We start from the raw sequence: 24,758 nt of genomic DNA on the forward strand, positions 1-24,758 counted from the left end.
AAACAACTAAATATTCGTTAAATATCCGAACATAATTCCCAGGGTATAAGTTGGTGACATCATGTACATCATCATTAACATCCACATTTGATGATTTATCTATTTGAAACATCTGTCCAACGACGCAAAAATATATGGATAGCATAGTGGAATTGATATTGTCACGTCACTAGCACCACGTAACAGAGGGCAGCAAGTTGAAGCGTGTCTCAAGTCTCAAGTAGTGGGTTTTTTAGCGGGTTCGCCGTCGGACAAGTTTAGAACTGTCAAGCTTTCTTGAGATCTCAAGTGATCACGTCGGTTTTCTATTAATCACATTAGGTAAGTGTCATTGTGCTTTATAGAACAGTGTTTTTTTTAAAAATACAATAGGAAATCAGTTTCCCAGGAAAGTGAAAATTGAGATTATCATAGGTGATGAATTTCATAAAGAAACATTGTTACATTTCCATAAAATAAAATTCCACAAAATGTTTCGGATGGTTCGCCATCATATGGCCAAAAAAGAAAATCGTCTGGTTGGCCTCGATTTCTCTGTAGAAGACAGGGTCGGTCGGATTATTTTTTAGCATGAAACTCGATTTAAATTCAGTGGCGTATTGTGGCCGCTCCTACCCCGGGGGGGGGAGGGGCAAAAGTAAATGTAAATATTGCCGCCCCTTGCAGCAACAACCCCCAAAAGGTTGACCCAATTTTTTTCAGCCAGGATGGCTCTCGAAAATCTTAAAGAAAAAATTAAATATTGTTTTGTTTAAGAGCTAATGCCTGTTTTTATGGATTTTTGAAGATCGCTCATTAATCAGTAAATATAGGCCTATTGAAATAAAGGGACCTACCACCATTTAGCTGAAATACTAATCTGTCTTAGCATGTAAATTATTTCCGTCGACAACGAATGAAACATTTGAGGAAAACTAGTTGAAACAAAACATTATCAAAGATATTTTTAGGGAGTAATTTTCCAAACCACAATAGCTCTAAGCCATTGTGTGTGTCCAAGACCATACTATTTTTGTATACGCGGTACAGTGGAATGGCTGTTCCTTTTACCATTTGTCCTCCCATGTTAATCCAGATAACAAAATTTAAAGTCTCATTGCAAATGAATTTTTATTTTTACTTTTCGGATTTGGCTTTGAGCAATGGTGACACATACCATGTTTACACCATGTTTACAGAAAAAAAATGAAAAATCTATTCCAGACATCGTCAAAATGTCAAACTTTGTATGTTTTGTATTATATTTAAGTAATTAACTGCAGTTTCTTTATTCAACATCATAACAAGTTCATACTTGACAAATTTATAGTGAATGAATAGACTTTCATTAAATATTGAAAAAACCCAAAATTATTCATGCCTAATTTACATAATAATATCATGAATACATAATTAACTGTAATTAGCTAATTTGCATAATTACTTTGTGTGTATTTTTTGTTATCAATTGAAATAACTTGGTATACATATGTGTACAAAAAAACGCACCCTGATATCATATACGGTTTTCTATTGGCATCAATTTTGCATATTAATTATCTGAAATTAGTAATTTTTTCACCTTTAATTTGTCAGCAGATTGGCTGAAATTCCTAAAATATTATATTTGGTTAATTTATTATAATTATTCAATGATAGATTTTTTAATTTTGTTTTTTAACGAAGTTAGGAAAGATAGGCATTTAACCTGTGATACTTAAATTAACGCTGCTTTTTCAAGCAGCGTTAATTGCGTCTAAATATACCTTCAAAATCTCGAAATGTGCCAATGTTGTCATTATAGCCATTTGTGTCAGGTTTTAATTCCATTTACAGGCTGAACGCTAGTCAGTCGATGCCTATTGTTCAACAAGCAATGACAAGACCCACTCAGTCACTTAGTTAGGCGCTTAAAACGGTCGAATTCGGTGTTGAAATAAGCAAATTATTTAGTTACACCTTTTCACGCAATGATTAATTTTCTCGGTCAAATGAAATTTTCATTTTTTCGGTAAATGTCAGAAGAAAACTATAATGCTTGGTACTGTATATTTTTTTCAAACCGTGGTGTTAAACTTTGGTGTGAAATTTAGGCTTCTAGTTTAAGATTTTTGATTTTCACAGGCTTCATTTTGCCCCGCGAGCTTTTTCTGGGGTTAACGTTTTTGCTTTTCAAAGTAACATAATTCGCTGACGAAAGATATTTCACAACTTTCTAAAGCACATCATAATGGGCTATATGTCATAGTTTTGTCAGAATTTCGGTTTTGATTGCACCATTTTTCAATTCCGACTACCAATTTTGTCAAAATCAACTCGCGAGTGTACCCATGGATGGATGATTTTGCAAGCCACAATAGAAATATCGATTATTTCTGCTGGTTATATTAGAAATGAAGTGAAATTAAAACGGATATTCTGACAAAACTATAATATATAGACCCATACGATGTGCCATACAGAGGTGGGAAATATCTTTCTTAGGCGAATTATATTAGTTTGAAACGCTAAAACATGAACTCCGCAAAAAGCTCGCGGGCGAAACTAAGGTCTATAAAAATCAAAAATCTTACAGTAAAAGACACAATTTCATGCCTAATTTTAACACCAGGATTTTTTTTAATGTATATCCAAGCACTATGTTTTTAACTGACATTACTGAAGGAAAAAAATATTGCTTTATTTTGACCGAGAAAATTAATTTCAAAGCAAAAAGGTGTATTTCTGAATTACGCTGATTTCAACATGTATTGATCGACTTTTTGCGCGACTATGCATAACAAATGAAGCTGTGACCAGGGTTCAGAGTGTTTACGAGCATCTTAAAATTGACACTACATTCACAATGCATTGACCGATTTCAATTCCGTGGGTTTTTTTTTTTTTTGGGGGGTTATGCTTTAAAGGTCAGGTCTATTGAAAAACAAGTTTATCTCTATTCGCAGAGTATAATTATTACATTACAAATTGAAAAAAGAGAAATTGTGTGGGTAAATTCGGGCTCGTACGTGTTCTTCCCCCGTTTGAAGCGAAACTAATTTTCTCTGTAGAAGACAGGGTCGGTCGGATTATTTTTTAGCATGAAACTCGATTTAAATTCAGTGGCGTATTGTGGCCGCTCCTACCCCGGGGGAGGGGCAAAATTAAATGTAAATATTGCCGCCCTTGAAGCAACAACCCCAAAAGGTTGACCCAATTTTTTTCAGCCAGGATGGCTCTCGAAAATCTTAAAGAAAAAATTAAATATTGTTTTGTTTAAGAGCTAATGCCTGTTTTATGGATTTTTGAAGATCGCTCATTAATCAGTAAATATAGGTCTATTGAAATAAAGGGACCTACCACCATTTAGCTGAAATACTAATCTGTCTTAGCATGTAAATTATTTCCGTCGACAACGAATGAAACATTTGAGGAAAACTAGTTGAAACAAAACATTATCAAAGATATTTTTAGGAGTAATTTTCCAAACCACAATAGCTCTAAGCCATTGTGTGTGTCCAAGCCATACTATTTTTGTATACGCGGTACAGTGGAATGGCTGTTCCTTTTACCACTTGTCCTCCCATGTTAATCCAGATAACAAAATTTAAAGTCTCATTGCAAATGAATTTTTATTTTTACTTTTCGGATTTGGCGTTGAGCAATGGTGACACATACCATGTTTACACCATGTTTACAGAAAAAAAAATGAAAAATCTATTCCAGACATCGTCAAAATGTCAAACTTTGTATGTTTTGTATTATATTTAAGTAATTAACTGCAGTTTCTTTATTCAATATCATAACAAGTTCATACTTGACAAATTTATGGTGAATGAATAGACTTTCATTAAATATTGAAAAAACCCAAAATTATTCATGCCTAATTTACATAATAATATCATGAATACATAATTAACTGTAATTAGCTAATTTGCATAATTACTTTGTGTGTATTTTTTGTTATCAATTGAAATAACTTGGTATACATATGTGTACAAAAAAAAACGCACCCTGATATCATATACGGTTTTCTATTGGCATCAATTTTGCATATTAATTAGCTGAAATTAGTAATTTTTTCACCTTTAATTTGTCTGCAGATTGGCTGAAATAGCTAAAATATTATATTTGGTTAATTTATTATAATTATTCAATGATAGATTTTTAATTTTGTTTTTTAACGAAGTTAGGAAAGATAGGCATTTAACCTGTGATACTTAAATTAACGCTGCTTTTTCAAGCAGCGTTAATTGCGTCTAAATATACCTTCAAAATCTCGAAATGTGCCAATGTTGTCATTATAGCCATTTGTGTCAGGTTTTAATTCCATTTACAGGCTGAACGCTAGTCAGTCGATGCCTATTGTTCAACAAGCAATGACAAGACCCACTCAGTCACTTAGTTAGGCGCTTAAAACGGTCGAATTCGGTGTTGAAATAAGCAAATTATTTAGATACACCTTTTCACGCAATGATTAATTTTCTCGGTCAAATGAAATTTTCATTTTTTCGGTAAATGTCAGAAGAAAACTATAATGCTTGGTACTGTATATTTTTTTCAAACCGTGGTGTTAAACTTTGGTGTGAAATTTAGGCTTCTAGTTTAAGATTTTTGATTTTCACAGGCTTCATTTTGCCCCGCGAGCTTTTTCTGGGGTTAACGTTTTTGCTTTTCAAAGTAACATAATTCGCTGACGAAAGATATTTCACAACTTTCTAAAGCACATCATAATGGGCTATATGTCATAGTTTTGTCAGAATTTCGGTTTTGATTGCACCATTTTTCAATTCCGACTACCAATTTTGTCAAAATCAACTCGCGAGTGTACCCATGGATGGATGATTTTGCAAGCCACAATAGAAATATCGATTATTTCTGCTGGTTATATTAGAAATGAAGTGAAATTAAAACGGATATTCTGACAAAACTATAATATATAGACCCATACGATGTGCCATACATAGGTGGGAAATATCTTTCTTAGGCGAATTATATTAGTTTGAAACGCTAAAACATGAACTCCGCAAAAAGCTCGCGGGCGAAACTAAGGTCTATAAAAATCAAAAATCTTACAGTAAAAGACACAATTTCATGCCTAATTTTAACACCAGGATTTTTTTAAATGTATGTCCAAGCACTATGTTTTTAACTGACATTACTGAAGGAAAAAAATATTGCTTTATTTTGACCGAGAAAATTAATTTCAAAGCAAAAAGGTGTATTTCTGAATTACGCTGATTTCAACATGTATTGATCGACTTTTTGCGCGACTATGCATAACAAAAGAAGCTGTGACCAGGGTTCAGAGTGTTTACGAGCATCTTAAAATTGACACTACATTCACAATGCATTGACCGATTTCAAGTCCGTGGTTGTTTTTTTTTTGGGGGGGTTATGCTTTAAAGGTCAGGTCTATTGAAAACAAGTTTATCTCTATTCGCAGAGAATAATTATTACATTACAAGTTGAAAAAAAAGAGAAATTGTGTGGGTAAATTCGGGCTCGTACGTGTTCTTCCCCCGTTTGAAGCGAAACTAATTTTCAAGGCAGCGGGCTATGACGAAAGGAAATGAAGGGACACTATATCATGCTCTCATTTACTTGTGTGACAAGTTTGACATTAGCAACAATGAGTTTTACCATAACAATGCTGCAAAACAATATGCAGACTATTGTTCTCATTTCGGAAACAGTATTGTTACTATGTGTTTGCTTTGTAATATTTCATCCAACTGAATATCGCACGGGGAAATCAGATACATGAGTTTGTGGACTTAACACGGTTTATATGCTAGTTTCAGATTGATCACGATGAAATTCTAAGCTCAAATTATTTATTTATTTTAGGCCTAATATTTCACATGATATTGATATACATATGAATTGTAATATCACAATATTTACTAATATATAAAATAAAAAAAGAAGCGGCTGATTTTATCCATATGTTTAAAAACCATTAAATTTGTAATACTTAATTTTGAGGTTTTTTTTTCTGTGAACAACAACAGTATACGTTCTGTCCATTGAGAGCGTTTATAGTCCCTTTTCTCAAAGCGGGCACATCTCATTTCTAGGCCAAATCTGTTTCGTTCGAAGGAACTCACCGCTTAAGTTGGTTTTTGCGGAATATCAATTTTAAACGTCTTATTTTCTCAAAAAAGGAGTCATTTTCATTGTCCTTATAATATTAGCTTGCCAATGATATGATGTTGTTTTTGCAATAGACCTGCCTTTTAATAAAGCTCATTCACGTAGAACCATTAAATAGCGTGCTTCTGTTGCGTAATAAATTCCACCTGGCATACATTGTGTTAAAATGACTTTAATCACGTATTTAACGATAAAAACATGTTGTTTCCGTTGTCATCACTATCTTGCTAATTAGATAATTCTATTGAACCTAAACAGTTAACAATCAGAAAAAATAGTTAAATTCAGAAAATGGATTTGGTCACAATGCATTAAAGCGTGTCGGTGGAAGACACAAATAAGTTAGCCAGGATCAACTATAAGTATTGTCGAAAGTCGACAAACCTACAGTACGAAGTAAAACATTAGCCAAACGTGACAAAAGACACTGTCGAGCCAGACGATGCTATAAAGACTCAGTGAGTCTGATTTTGTTCACTGTGACTCCTACAATAACCCCTAATACGTTTATAAGGTCCAAACGAGGAAGAGCTATAACATTGAATTGCGTTATCTGTTGACTTAATGTAAAAAAGTATTTTTAGGGGGAAGTGTTAGCTTTCGTTCGATAAAAAAAATCTGATAGGATAAAGGGAACACTTGAGGTTTTGGCAAAAACCAATCACAGATGTCTATTTTCCACTAGATCTCACACAGCTCTTATGATGCTATGCACCCAACCGTGTAGTATAACACAGACTGCGTGGGAGCATGTGTGGCCGAGTGGATAAGGCGCCCGACTCATAATCCATAGGTTGTGAGTTCGAGCCCCGCTCGTGCCAACGTGTTGTGTCCTTGGGCAAGGCACTTTATCCTCATTGCTTACTGGGGGATGGGGTTGGGTTGGATTGAATGTTTGTATAGTTGTTTGTTTCAATGTTGCAATATTGGCGCTGATTAAGCTGCTGCCTGCAAATTGCATTGTGTCTGTTTAGGTGTGTTTAATGTACAATTCTAGCAATTTGACCTGCGGGTCACCATTAAGAGTTTGAAATAAAACCTTCCTTTTTTTCCTTTTTTTTTACTAGACTCGCTGTGCTGGAAATATCTGTGTACTCGGGTGTATCGAGGTGGAAACTGTGCGTAGATGCATTTATAAAAGAATCTTTTCTGTAGTCAAACCTTTTCAGTTGTGTTTTTGACATGTTCCAGTAATATTGAGCATGTTGATGATTCTTTTTACCACTTTTAAACTGTATACTCTTAAGTTTGACCCCATAGTTTACTTTAGTTGAATCTTCATTAAACTATGTGGTCAACGAATGACCTTTCCGAAATATCGAAACGCATAGCCGGACATACATATGACTTTGACCTCGGCTTGATTTTGTTCATGCTCCCATGATCATGGAGAATTACTTTTACCAAGTTTAAGCCAAATCGAGCGAAGTATAAAATTTAGCCCTTGGATGACCTTTGACCTCACATTACCTCGATTTAATTGTTTTCATGGTCCCCTCATATGAAGGATTGCACCCACAAAGTTTAAGCGCAATCGAGCGCAATTTAACCCGTAGATGATCTTTGACCTCGATTGACCTCGATTTTGATAAGCACATATATTCCCTTGATATCAAGGATTCCACCCATCAAGTTTGACCAAATTTTGACCTATGACCTCGGATGAACTTTCAGAAATATCGGATTGATACGTCGAAGCGCGCCGAACGCATAGCTGGACACAGACACCAAACACACAGAGCTCATTATTTTTATAGTACTAGGGCACCTAGCTTTAAGGGCACCTATAGCAGTAAGAGCACCAGCTGCATGATAGTGATACATTTGACTTTTTGACATATTCCCGTCATGTTGAACGTTATTTTAACCAAGTTTTAGCCTAATAGGGCATACTTTAACTTTAATAATAATAATAATAATAATAATAATAATAATAATAATAATAATAATAATAATAATAATAATAATAATAATAAAACAGAATGTGTTCAACTAAAATTCAATAAGCAACATCAAATCCTAAGATAAACTGAAAGATTATGCATTTTCCATCTTACAGAGTCTGATACAACAACTATTGCCTTCCCTGAGACGATAGTTAGAGCGTTATCATGGTTTTGGAGAGGAAGTTGCTCCCTGTGCTGGTCCTGGGCGTTGTTTGCTTCATACTATTTGTTATATTTGGTAACATGGATAAACAAATAGCAACAGTACCGATCAAGAATTATCTAAGTGTTCGTTTTGATAAGTTGAGGGAGTTGAGATTAAATTTGAGTTACCATGGCTACGTGAAGAGACCAATAGCACCGGTACCGATCGCGAATTATCAAAGTGTTCATTTTGATAAGTTGAGGGAGTTGAGATTTAATTTGAGTTCAGTTGTACCAGTAAGTCACTATTAATATCTACACTTACAAATAAAACAAAGCATCTACAAAATAATGTAGATGATGCTTAAGTTTTACATGAGAAGTACAGCTTTTTTAATCAGTATGATACATGTAAATGGCTGTATTAAAGTAACATCAGTAGTGTTCCCAATTTACTAAGATTGTAGTTTGTTTGTTTTTTTGGTTTTTTAAAAATTATTATTGGGTGATTTTTGTGTTAGCCTCTAGTTTTCATACATTAGTGGAACCAATATTTGTTGGCATCCTTACACCTCAAACGATAAAACTAGAATTGTTTCCATTTTTTTCTATGCCCCTATACTTCCCACTAGGGGTCAAAGGTCATAATGGGGCCAAAAGTTAATATCTGTTCTATCATGCTGTAATATACCTCACATTGTTCCTCTAATTGCCAGGAATAAAAAGGTCAGTTGTCACATTGGACTAGGATGCTTAGTTCAGGACTTCTAGAGTAAATATATGGTGAAATGACAAATAGCTCATGCACATAGGTCAAATTTTCAAAATGCACCGATTCAATGTGGATACAATCGGCAAACCAAATAGGACAATAATTTATTTGAGAAATTTATAATCTCAGAATCGGATGAAATTATGGAACAAATGTTATGGTTGTACATATCTCTATTGGACTTTGGCAGCATGAACTCTAAAGGGGACAATGCAATACAAAAAAATGCACTTAAATTGTGAATTAAGTTTCGATGAAATCGAACCATTGTTTAAATTTTGACGTCTATGTATGAAATTTTGACATTTGACCTTAAAACTTCTGAACTAAGCACCGAGGAAAAATATGACAATTGATTTTTTTATTCCGTGTGATAAAAGGAATAATTTGAGATACATTACAACATGCTGGGACTATTTTTAGTTTTGCTCCCTGTGGAAACCATAGGGGGCATAGATAAATTGGAACCAATCAAATTTTATCATTTCAGGTTAAAGGATGCCAAAAAATATTGGTTCTACTAAGGTAGGAATATAAAATCCCAAACCCATAGCGCCTTGTACTATTTTTAGTCAGCTTCCAAAAGTATATAAACGTATCTATACCATGTCTACGGGTAATTAAATAAGCTGATACCGTGTTTGAAGTTGGTATGCAGATATGTGTATATGTCAGTGTATGTCAGTCATCTGCGAAGTTTTTTAAATCAGGAACTTGGTAATTTATTATGAATGAGCAATTGTACCTGAAATAATCAGAATGTAAGAATACTGCATTATGCAAATCAGTTTATCGTGAAAAATATTGCAGTAATACGACTTTTCAAGTCATATTCTAACATTTGCTGAGGAGGACGCCCTCAATATTTGTCCACATTCTGCTCTTTACATAAATGTCATCATGCAGTTATTGTTAACTACATGTATGCACACAACACAGGGGCACTCACAATAGGCAATTGAATCCTACTGGTAGCCCTGTGTTGTAGATATAGGAGATGAACTAGTTAACGTCATATATGAAAAAGTATAAAAGCTATGATTTTAGTATGATTTCAATTACTTATTCTTTTCAAAATATCTGAATTTTCAACCCGGTACAAGCTTTAATAACGGGGAACCATACATTTGTATGAAAAAGAAATATACCATCTATATCCAAACTCCCGTGTTATTCCAATGCACATTTTGCTTCACCGGGCCGCCCTGGCTTGGTCACATTTGCAAGAGGTGTGTCACGAAACCGTAAAAGGTACAAATTTAGTACTTTCTGTCAATCAAGTATGGTTTATTCTCTACAGGTCAATTATTTAAATCATTAGCATAGTCCTTATAATAACGGTGGACCGACTTGATGAGTAAATGACAGCAAACCAGTGAACAATACCCCAAAACTCAGTCAGTGGAGCTCCGCCCGTACATGTCAATAGTGTCATTATCGATTGGATTAGTCGACCGTAGCGGACAATTCGATCGCTCATTGGATTAATATTATCACGTGGTAATAAATTTGCGTTGGACAATCGATTACTATAATGGTTTTGTACTGCATATCTCGGTTTAATCTTCACTAAGCGGGTTTATGGCTGGAAAGCTCACGGTGAATTTGCCGTGGACATAAGTGCACTATGTACCGCACTTAAATAAACATAAACATTGATGTTTAAACATAAATCGTGAAAGACTTAAGCAATTGCAATATTGCTATTTTCTAAAATACAAAAATTATCAAAATCCCCTAAAATAAAATTTTCTTAGAAAATAAAACACAATCTTTCCAATTTGTCATATCTTATCTTTTATAGAGCGTTTCAACGAACCAACCTGACCATCAGTGCAATTTGCTACGTTTTGACCCATCTACCAAGCCAGACAAAGATGTAAAATGCAAACGCCTGAAGCCATTGAAAGATTCTTGTAAGATTGCAGCTGATTTATTTTTCTCCGAACCCACAGAGACCTGTTCTTACCAAAAAACCTATAACATATGTGCTATTATTAAGGTGAGCAGTGTATATGATTTGTGCTCTTTATTGTTACAATTTAAAAAGCTGGGAAAGGGTGACAAAAGTAGCATAATTCGCTATTTAATATTGTATTTTCCTCTCTCTCTCCCTACCTCACAGGCCCCTTTTCCAATCATTGTTGTGTACTATTATTCAATCTCTCATTGTGCCTAACCCTATCCCTCTTAGTCTTCGGTTCTTTAAACATTTATAGTCTCACATCAGTATCTCACATCAAGGGAGCACAGGGAGTGGAACAGGCTCCGCAACAAAATCGAGAAGTTGTGGGTTCGAGCCCCTGCGACACCATCGTGATGTGCCCTTGAGTAAGGCACTTATCTCGATTACTCTTCTCCACCTAGGTGTATAAATGGATACCTGCATTCTGAAATGCTGGGAAGGTACCTGACTTGCTGTGGAGGAGGTGTGGCGATACCCCACCGCAACATTTCACGGTGCAGTCAGGCCTAATCGCTAACGAAAGCGATATATGTGCGTCATGTAAAAAACTGCAGGTTCGACTCCTTTACCCTTTTTCAGTATATCTCATTACTACACGTTTGTTTGTTTGTTTGTTTGTTTGTTTGTTTGTTTGTTTGTTTGTTTGTTTGTTTAATGGCTAAAATGTTCTTATAAAATCTAAAAAGGATTTAAATATCTTATAGTAAAGAGGGGAACAATATTTTCTTTTTGGACCAAAACTTTACTTTTCCACCCTATATATAATTCATGGAAGCCCCTGTTAAAAGTCGATGACTTTGATAATGAAATATCCTTGTAATGTCAGCAAACAATGTTAAGTCTCATATACCTCCGATTGTGTACAATCTAGGTTTTGTTCTGGTTTTTTTTTCGAATTGGAATTTTGCAGAGTGTAACACTTTTTAGGACCAATACGGCCATTATTTATTTGCATAATTAATAATGATGGCTCGTATCGCTTGTCTTTTGGCAATTGCATATTTGCATGCTTTTCGGTATACATGTACTTGACAACATTCCAGCATTCATCCAGCTTTTAAAAAAATCCGTGATTAGTTGTTTAGTTATCAAAACTTCCTTCACCCAATGGAATTTGGGGTGCTGCACAGAAAATTGGTGAAAGGGTCTGTCACACTTGAACGGACTGGGTAAACGTACTTCGCCGTATACAAACATATTTTATCCGGTGGCAAAACCACCAGTCCGGCAGAAGATTCGGTGGGATGTGGGGTCCGATTTCCGTTCGTTTCTCTATGCGTTTTGGTCGGTAATAACCCTGCAGGCGTCTTATGTCCGATCGTTCAACGTCCGACAAATGACCGGCGAATCCGTCCCCCGAAGGGGCACTTCAATTTGAAATGGATATAGGTGTAGGGCTGGCGCTTTCGCACTAAGGGGCATTCGGTGAGAGCAACATGTAAAAAATATGGGGTCATTGGGTGAGAGCATGATTTTTGGCATTCGGTGAGAGCAAAATGTAAAAAATATGGGGTCATTGGGTGAGAACATGACCTTTTTTTTTAAATGGAATCTTTGGGTGAGAACCAAAACAGCGCCACAAAAACCTCGAAAATCGAATTTCTAGTTCTAAATGGCTTCAAATTTCTTTATTTTTTCAAAATAAGTAACAAAATCAGTGATAAATGAAAGTTGCTGTTCAAATTGAACTTATAAGGGTCTTTGGGTGACAGATCAAATGGAAAAATAGGGGGTCTTCGGGTGACAGAGCGCGGAGCGAGCATGTGTTCGTAAAAAAATATGGGGTCTTTGGGTGACAGCGATGCTGAAAAGGGGGTCTTAACAGCCCTACATACGCATCACCTCCAAAGTTGGAGTGCCCCCCCGGGATCCGTCCCATGTGGCACCATCAGGGACGTCGATGCTGTAGAAAAGTGGGGAGTGTCTGAGAGGTTTTAAAAATGAAGGCCCGATTGAAGCCATTCGTGGACCATTTTGGCGCTATTATCAGGTACAATTTTAGTTTGAAAAAGCCGAAAATTGGTGAAATGAATGCCTAATTCAAGCCATTGAAAAGTTGTCACTATTATTGTATAAATGATTGTTTTAAATACTACTAAGAGTTGGGGGAGGGGAAAGGACGACTTGTTTATCCAGACACAGGGGTCAGTGGTTATGTGCAAAATTCATTAATGAAGGCCAATTGAAGCCATTTGGGGGACGGTTTTTACACTATTATTGTGTAAATGTGAAAATGGTGAAAATAAAGGCCCAATTAAAGCCATTCGTGGAGCATTTTTCATTATTACTGTTATCATTCCTTTAAACGGAAAATGTACAGGTGTCCAGAATACAGAAGCGAAAACGGCCACTTTTTTTTATCTATACGTAGGGCTGTCTAAGGGGGGATGTTCTCCCGTCAGTAGTTATTATTATTATTATTGTGTAAACTTTTAGTTGGAAAATGTGTGAAAATGAGGACCCAATTGTCATTTGAAGCCATTAAATGTGAAAATAAAGGCCCAATTAAAGCCATTCGTGGAGCATTTTTCATTATTACTGTTATCATTGCTTTAAACGGAAAGTGTACAGGTGTCCAGAATACAGAAGCGAAAGCGGCCACTTTTATACGTAGGGCAGTCTAAGGGAGGCTCTTTCCCGTCAGTAATTATTAGTATTATTGTGTAAAATTTTAGTTGGAAAAGGTGTGAAAATGAGGACCCAATTGCCATTTGAAGCCATTTTAGTTGGAAAAAAATTGGAAAATTTATCAAATTTAATGTACAATTGAACATTTTGGTGCATTACTTTTACACTATTATTGGTTTAAACAAAAACAAAAGGGCCCGAACTCAATATTTGCAAATTTTGAAATGTTTCACTGGTCACTGACACTTTAATAAGACATCAGACACGCAACTGCAGATAAAACATGGATGGATTGATTTTAAAGTCCGTAATAATACTGAATTTGGTGACAAAATGTCACGAGCCCTGCATATCGACGGTCCGGCAGTAATTTTCACAGGCTTTTTTTTTTCAAGAACCCACATTTAAGCACTGCCCAAAATAATCACAGGCCTATTCGTAGGCTTACTATAATGACCTGGGAATACTCAATTACGTTCAATGTAAATCCTTCCCCTCCCCTTTTTTCTCCCCTTCTCCCGGGCCCTTCTCTTCTCTTTTCTCTCCTTTCTCTTTTCCCTTTTCTCCATTTTTTCTTGTCTGTCACTAAAACTGGGGACATTTAATATTGTGTCCCGCACCCTTCAGGAAGTACCCCCTTCCCACCATGATCGACGCCCATGTTCACCAGTAATACATCCGGCGCCAGCACCAGCGAAACCTCCCGAAGACCTGCAGCATATAAACGAATACGAACACACATCGGACCGAACATGTGTATTCGGCAAACTCCGTTTCAAGTTTTGTGCATGCACAAAACCTGTCGACGGACTTAACGAACATCACCTAACACGAAACGCATTTGGTGGATGAAAGCAGGACATAAAAAGAACATAAGACGGACATTGACGAACAACAACGAATTTACTAAAATGCCATCCGTTTCTTGTATCCGGCGATGTGTGACAGGCGTATCAAGTTTTGTCCATGCACAAAACTTGACAACGGACTTAACGAACATCACCTAACACGAAACGCATTTTAGCGGATGATAACAGGATATAAAACGAACATTGACGAATAACAACGGATTTACTAAAATTATATTTTTATTATTGCCTAAGTTGGGGTAAAATATAAATCTTAGGTACAGGTTAAGAGATAATAATAATAATCATCGATTTTTGCTATTTACTTTGACAGTAGCAGCAAATGATAGGGTTAGTTTAGGGTTAGAATAAGGGTTATACTATAGCTAGGGTATGTCATAGGGTTAGGGTTAGGATTAGCTTACACGAAATAATTACATGAATGATCGACCAATTAAAAAGTTTTATTAATTTTCTTCCAATCACAGGATGCAAAAGACACGCCATTAGTCAAATGTTCTCCTTCGATGTGTAAGAGTTCCATTGTCTTAGGTGTCATCAATTGGAACCGAGGGATTGTAGCATGGAATAAGATTTTTAATGCCACTAACTTGGAGGCCCAAATCCAGAGCCTTGTGGAACAGCCACCAGAGAACCCAAATTTTGGGTTTTGTTTCATCAAGTGCATTGTCGTGGAAAAGCAAAAAGTTGTGATTGGCAAAAAAGAGGAGGAGAATTACGTTCAAAAGAATGTGTCGCAGCTGTTACTACTCCCACCACAGATAGCCATGTCTAACATGTCGAGCTCAAAAATACATAATGGAGTCAACATTAATCTGATTTGGTTGGATTCAGTTTCTCATAGCCATTTTATGCGTTCTATGCCGGCTACAATTAAATCGTTAAAACATATTCAGAGACAAGAGTCTGGTTATGTGTTTAGCTACAACTTATACCAATCTCTGTTTTCTCATACTAGGCCAAATGCGAGAGCGCTGTTCTCAGGTGAAGTAAGTGAACGACGGGGGAGCATCAAAAGTGAACTGTTACTGGGAAGATATAAAAGAGGGGGCTATGAGACGTATTGGTCAAACGATTTGTGTTGGAAACAACCATGGGGTCTTGCAACGAATCTTGGGACTGGTGCGAATTGGAAACAGATTAAAGACGCTCTCCCAAAAGCTGGTATTGATAGAATTGATATGACCTTATCTACTTGCGAAGTTCTTAATGGTAGTTTCTATTTTAATATCAACAAGGCAATATGCTACAACGGAAAATACCACGAATTTTACATCCTATCGTATTTAGCTGAATTACAAAAACAGTTACAGAAAAGAGGTAAGCCATATTTTCACTATACGGAGACGAACGTCGCGCACGAAGGTACCGGTCGGAGGGTACAGACTTTAGATGAAGACCTTGCCCATTACTTTCGCTCATTATCAACACAGGAAAATACGTTAACAGTATTACTTGGGGATCATGGAAATAATTATGGACGATTATTCTCAAAAACAGGTGAAGCTAATATTGAAACGTACCATCCAGTGTTAATAATACATGCCTCAAAGAATATGCCTCAAATAATTGGAGAAGATAAAATGAAGGCATTGTTTATGAACCAGGATCGGCTCGTCAGTATACTTGATCTTCATTACGCTCTCCATACACTAGCTCCAGGGGCAGCATTAACGTGGCTACGGAGCATGCTCAGTATAATGTTGAACGGATGGGATTGTTAGCACCAATTGATGTCAATAGAACATGTAATTCAATCCCAAGGGTTCAACCTAATGTATGTATATGTGAAAACTATAATACTAAATATATTGTTAATGATACAAGGCAGGCGATGGTGGCAGAATTTGCTTTAGGAGAGATAAACAATGCAATACAAGGTCAGTTCCGAGCTACACATCGTGATGCGGCGACTGGGTTTGGTTCATGCCAGAGACTGCTAGGAACATGGTTTGGAAATGTGCGTGAAACATCTGAGACGGTAAGAAAACCCATGTGAATTAAACTACACTACTCAAAAAAAATTAAGTATAAGCCTTTTGCCATTGAAAATGTTAACCCTATGTGAAACCTTATTGACATTCATGATTGTGTATCTTCATGTTTGGTTAAGCATCAAACAATATAATTTGTACAATTATTTAATCTTGCGTTTCAGAGTCTTAGTCAGCTGGACTCTTGGAACATGTATTGTTTCCCATAAAAAGCTCATTATCAAGTTTTACCAAATGAGCTTTGGTTTTCTGCAAATTATAGCTAAAACTATGGGGCTCTCACAGTGTAAACACTGAATGATGGTTGAAAACGCATTTTGAAATAGCTTGAAATATCACCACATTCCTTGGAAACCACATTTATGCGACACCCTGTATAAGAAGATGCCATTTGCATACTCGCCAGATTCATTGATAAAGAAGTCAGGAGCCAAGTGTCTGAGCTGCCAGTCCACATAAGCTTTGGCAACGGTACATATGGCTTTACGATTGTTTCAGTCAGAGCGGCACCATATTTGGTCTTCTAACATAAAGACCAGTACTGCGAAGACGTTTGCGGGTTGTGACCCTACCAACCATTTGAAACGCCCTGGCAACTTCAACTTCAGTCATCTGTCTTTGAACAGCATCACATGTTTCTACCACTTGGATTAATGTGCAAGGTGATAAACGATGGTCGGTGAGGTTGTGTAAAAGACATGTAATACACATCACCATTTTTGTTTCTTATCCCCCCAGTCTTTTGTTTCAGAATCCAGCTGACTGGGACTCTCAAACGCATAAATGAGTAATGTTATCAACTTGTATTGATAATAAATAAATAAATTAATTAATTAATTTATGTATTTATTTATTTATTTATTTATTTATTTACTTATTTATTTATTTATTTATTAAATAATTAAATAATTAATTAATTCATTAGTTAACTTGGTAACAATTAATGTCGTTATTCATGTCTACTGATTGAGGGTCATTCAACATTATTTTCAACGCTTGTATAAAAGTAAAACATAGTTGTCCCATTGTTCCAACTTGTCAAATATCTGCCTGACTGTTAGTAAGCAAATGCTTCTGGACTAACACACACTTTTCCCAAAGATAAAAACACATACAACGTTTTAGTACAATTGGTGTTATTTAAAAAACAACTAACAATTAATAGTTGTCCCAAAATACAAACACATACAATACTTGTGCAAGCTGGTGTTAGTTAATAAATGTTTCAGGACTAACACTTAGTTATCCCAAAAATACAAGAACGTTCGACACTTGTTCGTTAATAATCATTGTCCAAAATTGCAGCTATATTATATAGTATAGTATATTTATTAAAACACATTGCAGCCCAATGGCTGAATTACATGGATTTTATAATTTGATTTAAATAGTATAAAAACATCAAATAACATTTTAAAGACACAGTGTAAAAACATCAAATTACATTTAGAATAATTGCACACGAGAAACATTTAAATATATATAAAAAAACATCAAATATTGCACATTAGAAATACATGTAATTAATAATACCAAACAAAAATGAGACCATGGGGGATTATACAGAACAGACCAGCTGTTTTAAAAGGGGCTAAATTTGGAAAGGGGGGATACATAATGAGCAGACCAGCTGTTTGCAAGAAATTGGATTTAAATATTTGAAAAACAAAATATAGATAAAAATGAAAATGAGATAGCTATCACAGACAAAATTGCACTGAGCAGACCAGCTGCTAAAAAGTTTGAATACCTGATAACAGGGTGGGGGGTCAACCAAATTAACACCAGATAATATTCAAAAACAAGATAATATTCAAAAACCTGGCAGCAAAATGAGTTGAAAAAATACAATAATACAATTGCACTCAAAAACACCAAATTATTTGTTTAAAAGGTCAGCCATGTATGGCATGGGGCTATCCTGGAATCTTTTTGTTTTGCACTTGAAGTTCTTGAATTTTCTCATATTTCTAAGGGTCATGACAGACCTATACTCAGCCGGCGGAAACCAGGTGGAGAACCTCTCAGACTTTATAAAAACTTTACGGTTGGCTGACTGTGTACGTTGATCCGAAGTTGGAAAACCAACCATAGTTTAGGGTTGGTAAAACAATGCCTGGCGATGTTTTACTGACAGCGACCATGTCGACTATACCCAATGTTGGACCAATTTCTTGCTATCCGTGTTGTTATAAAGCAGATTCTTATACGCAACGCATAGATTGTATAAAATAGTTCAACAACGGATACATGTGTTACGTGAATACAGACAAACACTTTGGGACCAAATTAAAGTCAAATCGTAATCGTTTGATGTTAGTTGAAAAGTTTGTAGCAACGCATTAAAATGTTTGAACTGAAAATTGTTATGTTCTTACAAACATATCCGTTGCATTGTTTCATCCGCATTGAATAATATATTTGCTTTCATTCTTGTATGATATGTAGGGCGCGGTAACCACCCAGCTAGATATTCACGTACCTACTGGCAAGAACGCGAGTCAAGACGAAGATGTGTTCTCTGTTACCGTACTTATTTCCAAAACCCACAATATGAGTCTACTCAACTACCACCGCATATCCAGATACGGTCCATACGAAGCATGCGTAGATGAAGGCGTTGACATCAAACTTTGCATTTGCTCCTTGATTCGACCAATCAGCAGGCCAGATTACATGTCCATCCCATCGTGGCATTCAAGGTTGCCAGATGTGTTTCAGCACAACAGTACAACGAAAGCGTTGGATAACAGCAGCTGTCTTTACATATTTGAAAGGAGAACACAATCGGGTATGACCTTGGAGGCCTCATCGGAGTGCTCAAATAAACCCTTTTCATTGGAAGTGGATGCAGGTACTCTTGAAAATATATCCACTTCGGTGCCGTTGCCGTGTCGTGTAATGGTGAACCCTGGTGATATGGTCTTCCTTTTAGTGTTTATTCAAAAAAATCACAAAGCCGGATGGAATGTGGAATATACTGTTAAATATGAATAAATACTTGGAAACAAACAGTCAGTCATAAAAGATTTAGTCACCATTTTGCTATTGTAGTAAATAAATACAGTTATCAGCTTTTAAATATTCTGATGTACTTTATTGTTAATTGCTCCTCGTGTTAACCTGTATCTCACATAAAAGAATATCGCGATCTCTGGTTGCACGGTTCTTGTGATCATTATATTCACAGGATAATGTGAGTTGCTTGTTGGAAAAATTTAAAAATTTGACTCCTATATGACTTTTGACCATGGAATGACATCCATTTGATTTTTTAAATCAGGTTTATTTCCATCTACTTTGAACCCAATTGGAGCAATTCTAAAAACTTGACATGGGATGACCTACACTTGATTTTTCAAATTCCACTTCTCAAATTTACTTCCACCAAATGGATTTGCAAAATATTTTGTCAACACCTAAGTTTTTATATTATTTTTGAAAACCCATATTTTCCCTGAGCCACCGCTAGATTTATTTAAAGGTGTGATCCGGGGCCCGCCAGTGGGGTCTAGGGGAAGCGTGGCCAGCGCCCTCATAAGCTCCTGGAAATTATAATGTATAAATTACCCAGATAAGCTGTTTTCCAACTTTGACGGACGGATTTACAGTTTGAAAAAGGATGTCAACTTTGTAGACATACCAACTGCGCGTTCCAATACAGGTTGTATACAGGAAGTTTGGAAAGGTGACCTCCACGAGGTTGTCTTCATGTACTTTTGAATGGGATACCAATAGTTAGCGTACCCAATTGTTGGACCAATTTTCTTTCCAAGTTTGTGAGTGCATAACTTCTTCATAACATATGTTGTATAATAAACTATAGGTAAGTTTAAAGTAATTGTTAATTAAATTTCTCACAAAAATGCCTATCCGTGGGTGTGTGTGTGTGGGGGGGGGGTGTATGTATACTGTATGCGCTAGTAATAACATTATTTCAATTCTCAATGAATTGCTAATACTTAAATAAAATGAATCAAAGAGGTACTGTCAATATGCTGCGCTGAGATTTAAATACTCTTTAGCGGTACATCCAAACCTCGTGAGACATAGGACATGACTGAAAGCTACATTTCTCTTTATTACTTGGTGGAACTCAAGAGGTGAGATGATGTTCTAGTAGGATTTGTGCCTGCAAGTTTCCTTCAGGCAATTAGTAACATTAAAAAGTTGTTTGCTATAAATTTAAGTTTGTTCCTCTTGGGGCTCTTGATCAGTAGTTTAAGCAATAGCAAGGCGTAGGTGGGTAATGTACTTGAGCCTCGGGGTTCCAGCGGCCAAACGTTTATGTAAAATAATGTGTTATTGACAAAATAACTCTTTAAGATGTATGTCGTTTATGGCGGAGAGGTATATGTGACGTGACTCGTAGCCGGAGATCATTCTCTGAATTAAGTAAAATAATTAATTTTTATTTATTCTAATCTAAAGGAGTGCGTACAGAGATTGATTCTTTAGAGGGAGCATGCTGAAATAATAAAAAAGTGAAAATATGCTTTTAGAAGAGTGAAAAGGAAGAAAAAAATAAAAAAGACTGAAACATTTTACTGGATTGATAATTGTTGGCATTCTATGAAAGAGTGGGTTTCCATTATTTCACAGTATTACTATATTACTAAGAGTTGCATCATTAGATGATTATTAAGGCGAGTAGGAGCGGTGCCTGAGTTAGTGCTATTTGTGCTCAAATATTGAGAAAAATAAACCCCACACTCACAGGGAAAGGTATGGGTTCAATAAGTGAGATACCATCATAATTGTGTTTCCCCATGTGCTTGATTTTTCTTGGGCGAGGAAACAGCGGAAACTTTCGGTTTGGCCTATTATTTGTCTTAACTCAACAAGTACAATACATATGGAACATGCAATTTCCTATTAGATCAATGTATTGATAATAAACTTTATTATTTAAGCAAATATTATCTAAGGAAAAATATGACCTTAAGGCTCCGATATGCCTTAAGGGATGGCTTCAAACCCCAAACGCTGGTCGAACGCCGGTGGCAGAATCGGTGTTTTGATGAGATTTCTATTGTTCGGCACTATAGAATGCGGTTAAACTGCTGGATCTGCAAGGGTGTCGGTGGGCCACCTGCGATTGGGTTTTGAAGCCGTCCCTAAGTCCATCAACTGACTAATCCCACAGGAAGATACTCTTCTATGTTTGCAAAATGATTTATCAGACAAATTATATAGTTTGATAATCTTTTTATATTTTAAAACTTGTAACCAATTCTTACAGTCGATGCTTCCTTGTCCCTGCCATTCGTCGCCTCCTGTACCGCTGTGTCGTCATCTTCGTAGGAGAGTCTAAATGTATATACGAATGTGCCTCACGGGTGTCTGTGTTGCATGCCTTAATGTAAAAATCGATTCATATGAGTTAATATTGGCTGTCAATAACATCTTCACTTGTCGGCCATCTTCGGCAAGTGTGGTCGTCAACATTTGTCTTTATATGAAAAAAAAAAAATTAAGAAAAAAAAAAAAGACTTATGTTTGTTGCCTATGTCGTATAATATTTTGCTTTCAGCTTTAATATTTTGTTGAAACTAAACTGGGCTCATTTCGCATTTTAGATTTCATATTTTTTCGATATCACTGTGCTGAGATTCGAATAGAACAGAAGCCTGAATTGTCACATAATTTTAAACATCCAAAGCTCGAGTTTCTTAAGAACCCTTGCGGATATGATAGTATTACTTTGTCTATACCTTTGCCATCGATTCTAATATATACTTATATAAATATATATTATACAGAGGGCTAATTTAGGTAAGATGCCATCGTTTATTATGCGCTAGATTCATGTTGAGTCGCATATTCAAAGGTTATGTTATGATTCCCCTCAATTGTTATGTTATGATTCCCCTCTACAAATTCAAAAATAGTAAAGAGCAGACTCATTTATTTATCGCATTGCACAAATACATCAAATACCTCTCTCATCAAAGGCAAAGACCTTAACCAGTGTGCCACGCTGGTAATATTTTTTTAAATAAATTCCAGTTTACTTCAACAAGTATCAATACTATAACAGACACGTGCATTTCAATTTCAACTAGTGGCAAATGGTGGTCATAGACCACAAACCTAGCTGGGGCATGTTGGTGTTGTGGAGGTATCTGACCCCTACAAAATGTTCCAAAAATGCTCCCCTGGTCACGGGGTTTGTTTTCACCGAGTTTGAGTCCCGTACTCCTAACAGATGTCCAAAAAATTCAATTCTAAGATTTGACCCCAGATGACCTTTGACCTGACCTATGCATGATGTTCCATAATGTTCCCCTGGTCTTGAGGTTTGTTGTCACCATGTTTGAGCCCCGTACCTCTTACAGATATCCAGAAAATGAAATTCTACGATTTGACCCCAGATGACCTTTGACATGACCCTTGCACAGTGTTCCAAAATGTTCCCCAGGTCAGTAAGTTTGTTGTTGTGGAGTTTGAGCACCGTACCCCTAACAGATGTCCAGAAAATGCATTTAGAAAATTTGACCTCTACATGACCTTTGACCTGACCCCTGCAAAATGTTCCCCTGGTCATGAGATTTGTTGTCACTGAGTTTGAGCCCCATACCCCTTGCAGATATCCAGAAAATGAAGTTATAAAGATTTGACCCCAGATAACCTTTGACCTGACCCCTGCAAAGTGTTCCAACGTGTTCCCCTGATCATTCAAGTTGTTATCACCAAGTTTGAGCCCCGTACCCCTTACAGATGTCCAGGAAATGCATTTCTAAAATTTGACCTCTGCATGACCTTTGACCTGACCCCCGCAAAATGTTCCCCTGGTCATGAGATTTATTGTATCAAGTTTGAGCCCCATACTCCTTACAGATGTCCAGATAATGCAATTGTAAGATTTTACCCCTTAATGACCTTTGACCCCAATTATGTGTGCAAGGTATGGGCACTGGGTAAAGCCGATGCACATGTGTAAGTGACGTCATTGTGCTATGTAATATGTGGCAGAAGAAGCATTTTGAAGATATTTGGTTATATACCGAAAATGCCCTTTAATGACCTTTGATCCCAATTCTGTTTGCACCATATGGGCACATGGATATAGGCGATACATATGTGCAAGTTACGTAATTGTAGGGTGTAACATGTAGGAGGAGAAGCATTTTGAAGTTTGTTGCCAGAAGAAGAAGAAAGAAAGAAGAATCGGAGAGCATTACAGTACCTAGCTGGGGTGTAAACCCCAGCTAGGTAAAAAATACAATCAAATTTCTTTTCAGCTTCAATGTAGAAATGACCAAATTTATAGCGTATTTTGACGACTGCACTGGGTATCCACGCGGAGATGCCTGTCTTGTCCTTTGAAATGTGATAACCTCTTCATAATTATACAACAAGATAATGCAGTACTATGTGGCTGCATATCCCTACCTAAATCTAATTGCATTCTCATGAGAGTACAATGTAATGCCGTTTCCCAGTTGCTCATTATTTGCAAGTTATAGTTTTAGTGCGTGTACAATGAGCTGCGCTCGGGGCTGCGCTCCACTGGCGGCACATATCTTTTATAAATTTACGACTATTTTTGTGTGCCGAATAAAAATGCAGTTGCGCAAAATCAATGAAAATCAAAACCACTTTCTTTGCAGTAATTAACAGAACACCTTCCAGAATTGTTTAAATCACCAAGAGGAATTGTTCCTAAGTTCTCCTTATTTTACACCACTGGATTTCCTCTTGTGGAGATATCTGAAATCAAAGGTTTTCATAAGTCCTCCTGTAGACGCATAATTGCACAAGTTGACATCCGCATGCAGAACATACCTCTCATGTGATGCGGTACGTGTGAAGGCCATGTTCAGGAGAGTTGACATGGCATGCATTATGGAAGACCAAGAACTTCAATTATTGTAAAGAAAGTGGTGAAACATGTGATTTTTACGTTGTGTTGATTTTAATTGACTTTGCGCAACTGCAGTTTTACTCGGCTTCCAAAAATAGCCACTGAGTCCTTATCGGTGGTCACACGCCAGTGATTTTACAGTTGTGAGAGGACAAAATATTAGTTCAGCTATAAACTACTGTCTGTTCAATTAGCTTAGATTCTTGAATTTTAAGATATTTGAAAAAATAAAAAATTGTGGTCAAAGTCATCAAAGAAAAGTGTTAGCACAGCCTTAGACCTAACGTGATTTATACTTTTCAAATTCTAAAGTTCAATTTAAAACCCCATTTCTTTTCAATTTTGGTCTTTTCCGCGATATTTTTATAAAAAGCCGTAGAACGTCGGGTACCATAAACTTTTTTTTTTTTTTTTATTTACAGCAATAGGGACGAATGTCACAATGCGCATGTATTTAT

General features: G+C 36.3%; 1 protein-coding gene across 1 annotated transcript; it reads left to right on the forward strand.

Annotated features, from left to right (window-relative positions):
* The first annotated feature begins 225 nt into the window (after positions 1-225).
* Positions 226-19,944, forward strand: LOC140165123 (uncharacterized). Its single transcript, XM_072188556.1, has 5 exons — positions 226-321; positions 8,174-8,501; positions 10,781-10,978; positions 14,907-16,420; positions 18,882-19,944. The coding sequence occupies exons 2-4, from the start codon at positions 8,226-8,228 to the stop codon at positions 16,161-16,163; spliced, it is 1,731 nt and encodes a 576-aa protein (XP_072044657.1). The 5' UTR covers positions 226-321; positions 8,174-8,225; the 3' UTR covers positions 16,164-16,420; positions 18,882-19,944.
* The last annotated feature ends 4,814 nt before the right edge of the window (positions 19,945-24,758 follow it).

This window comes from Amphiura filiformis, chromosome 11, assembly GCF_039555335.1.
Source record: "Amphiura filiformis chromosome 11, Afil_fr2py, whole genome shotgun sequence".
In the NCBI taxonomy this organism is placed as follows: Eukaryota; Metazoa; Echinodermata; class Ophiuroidea; order Amphilepidida; family Amphiuridae; genus Amphiura; species Amphiura filiformis.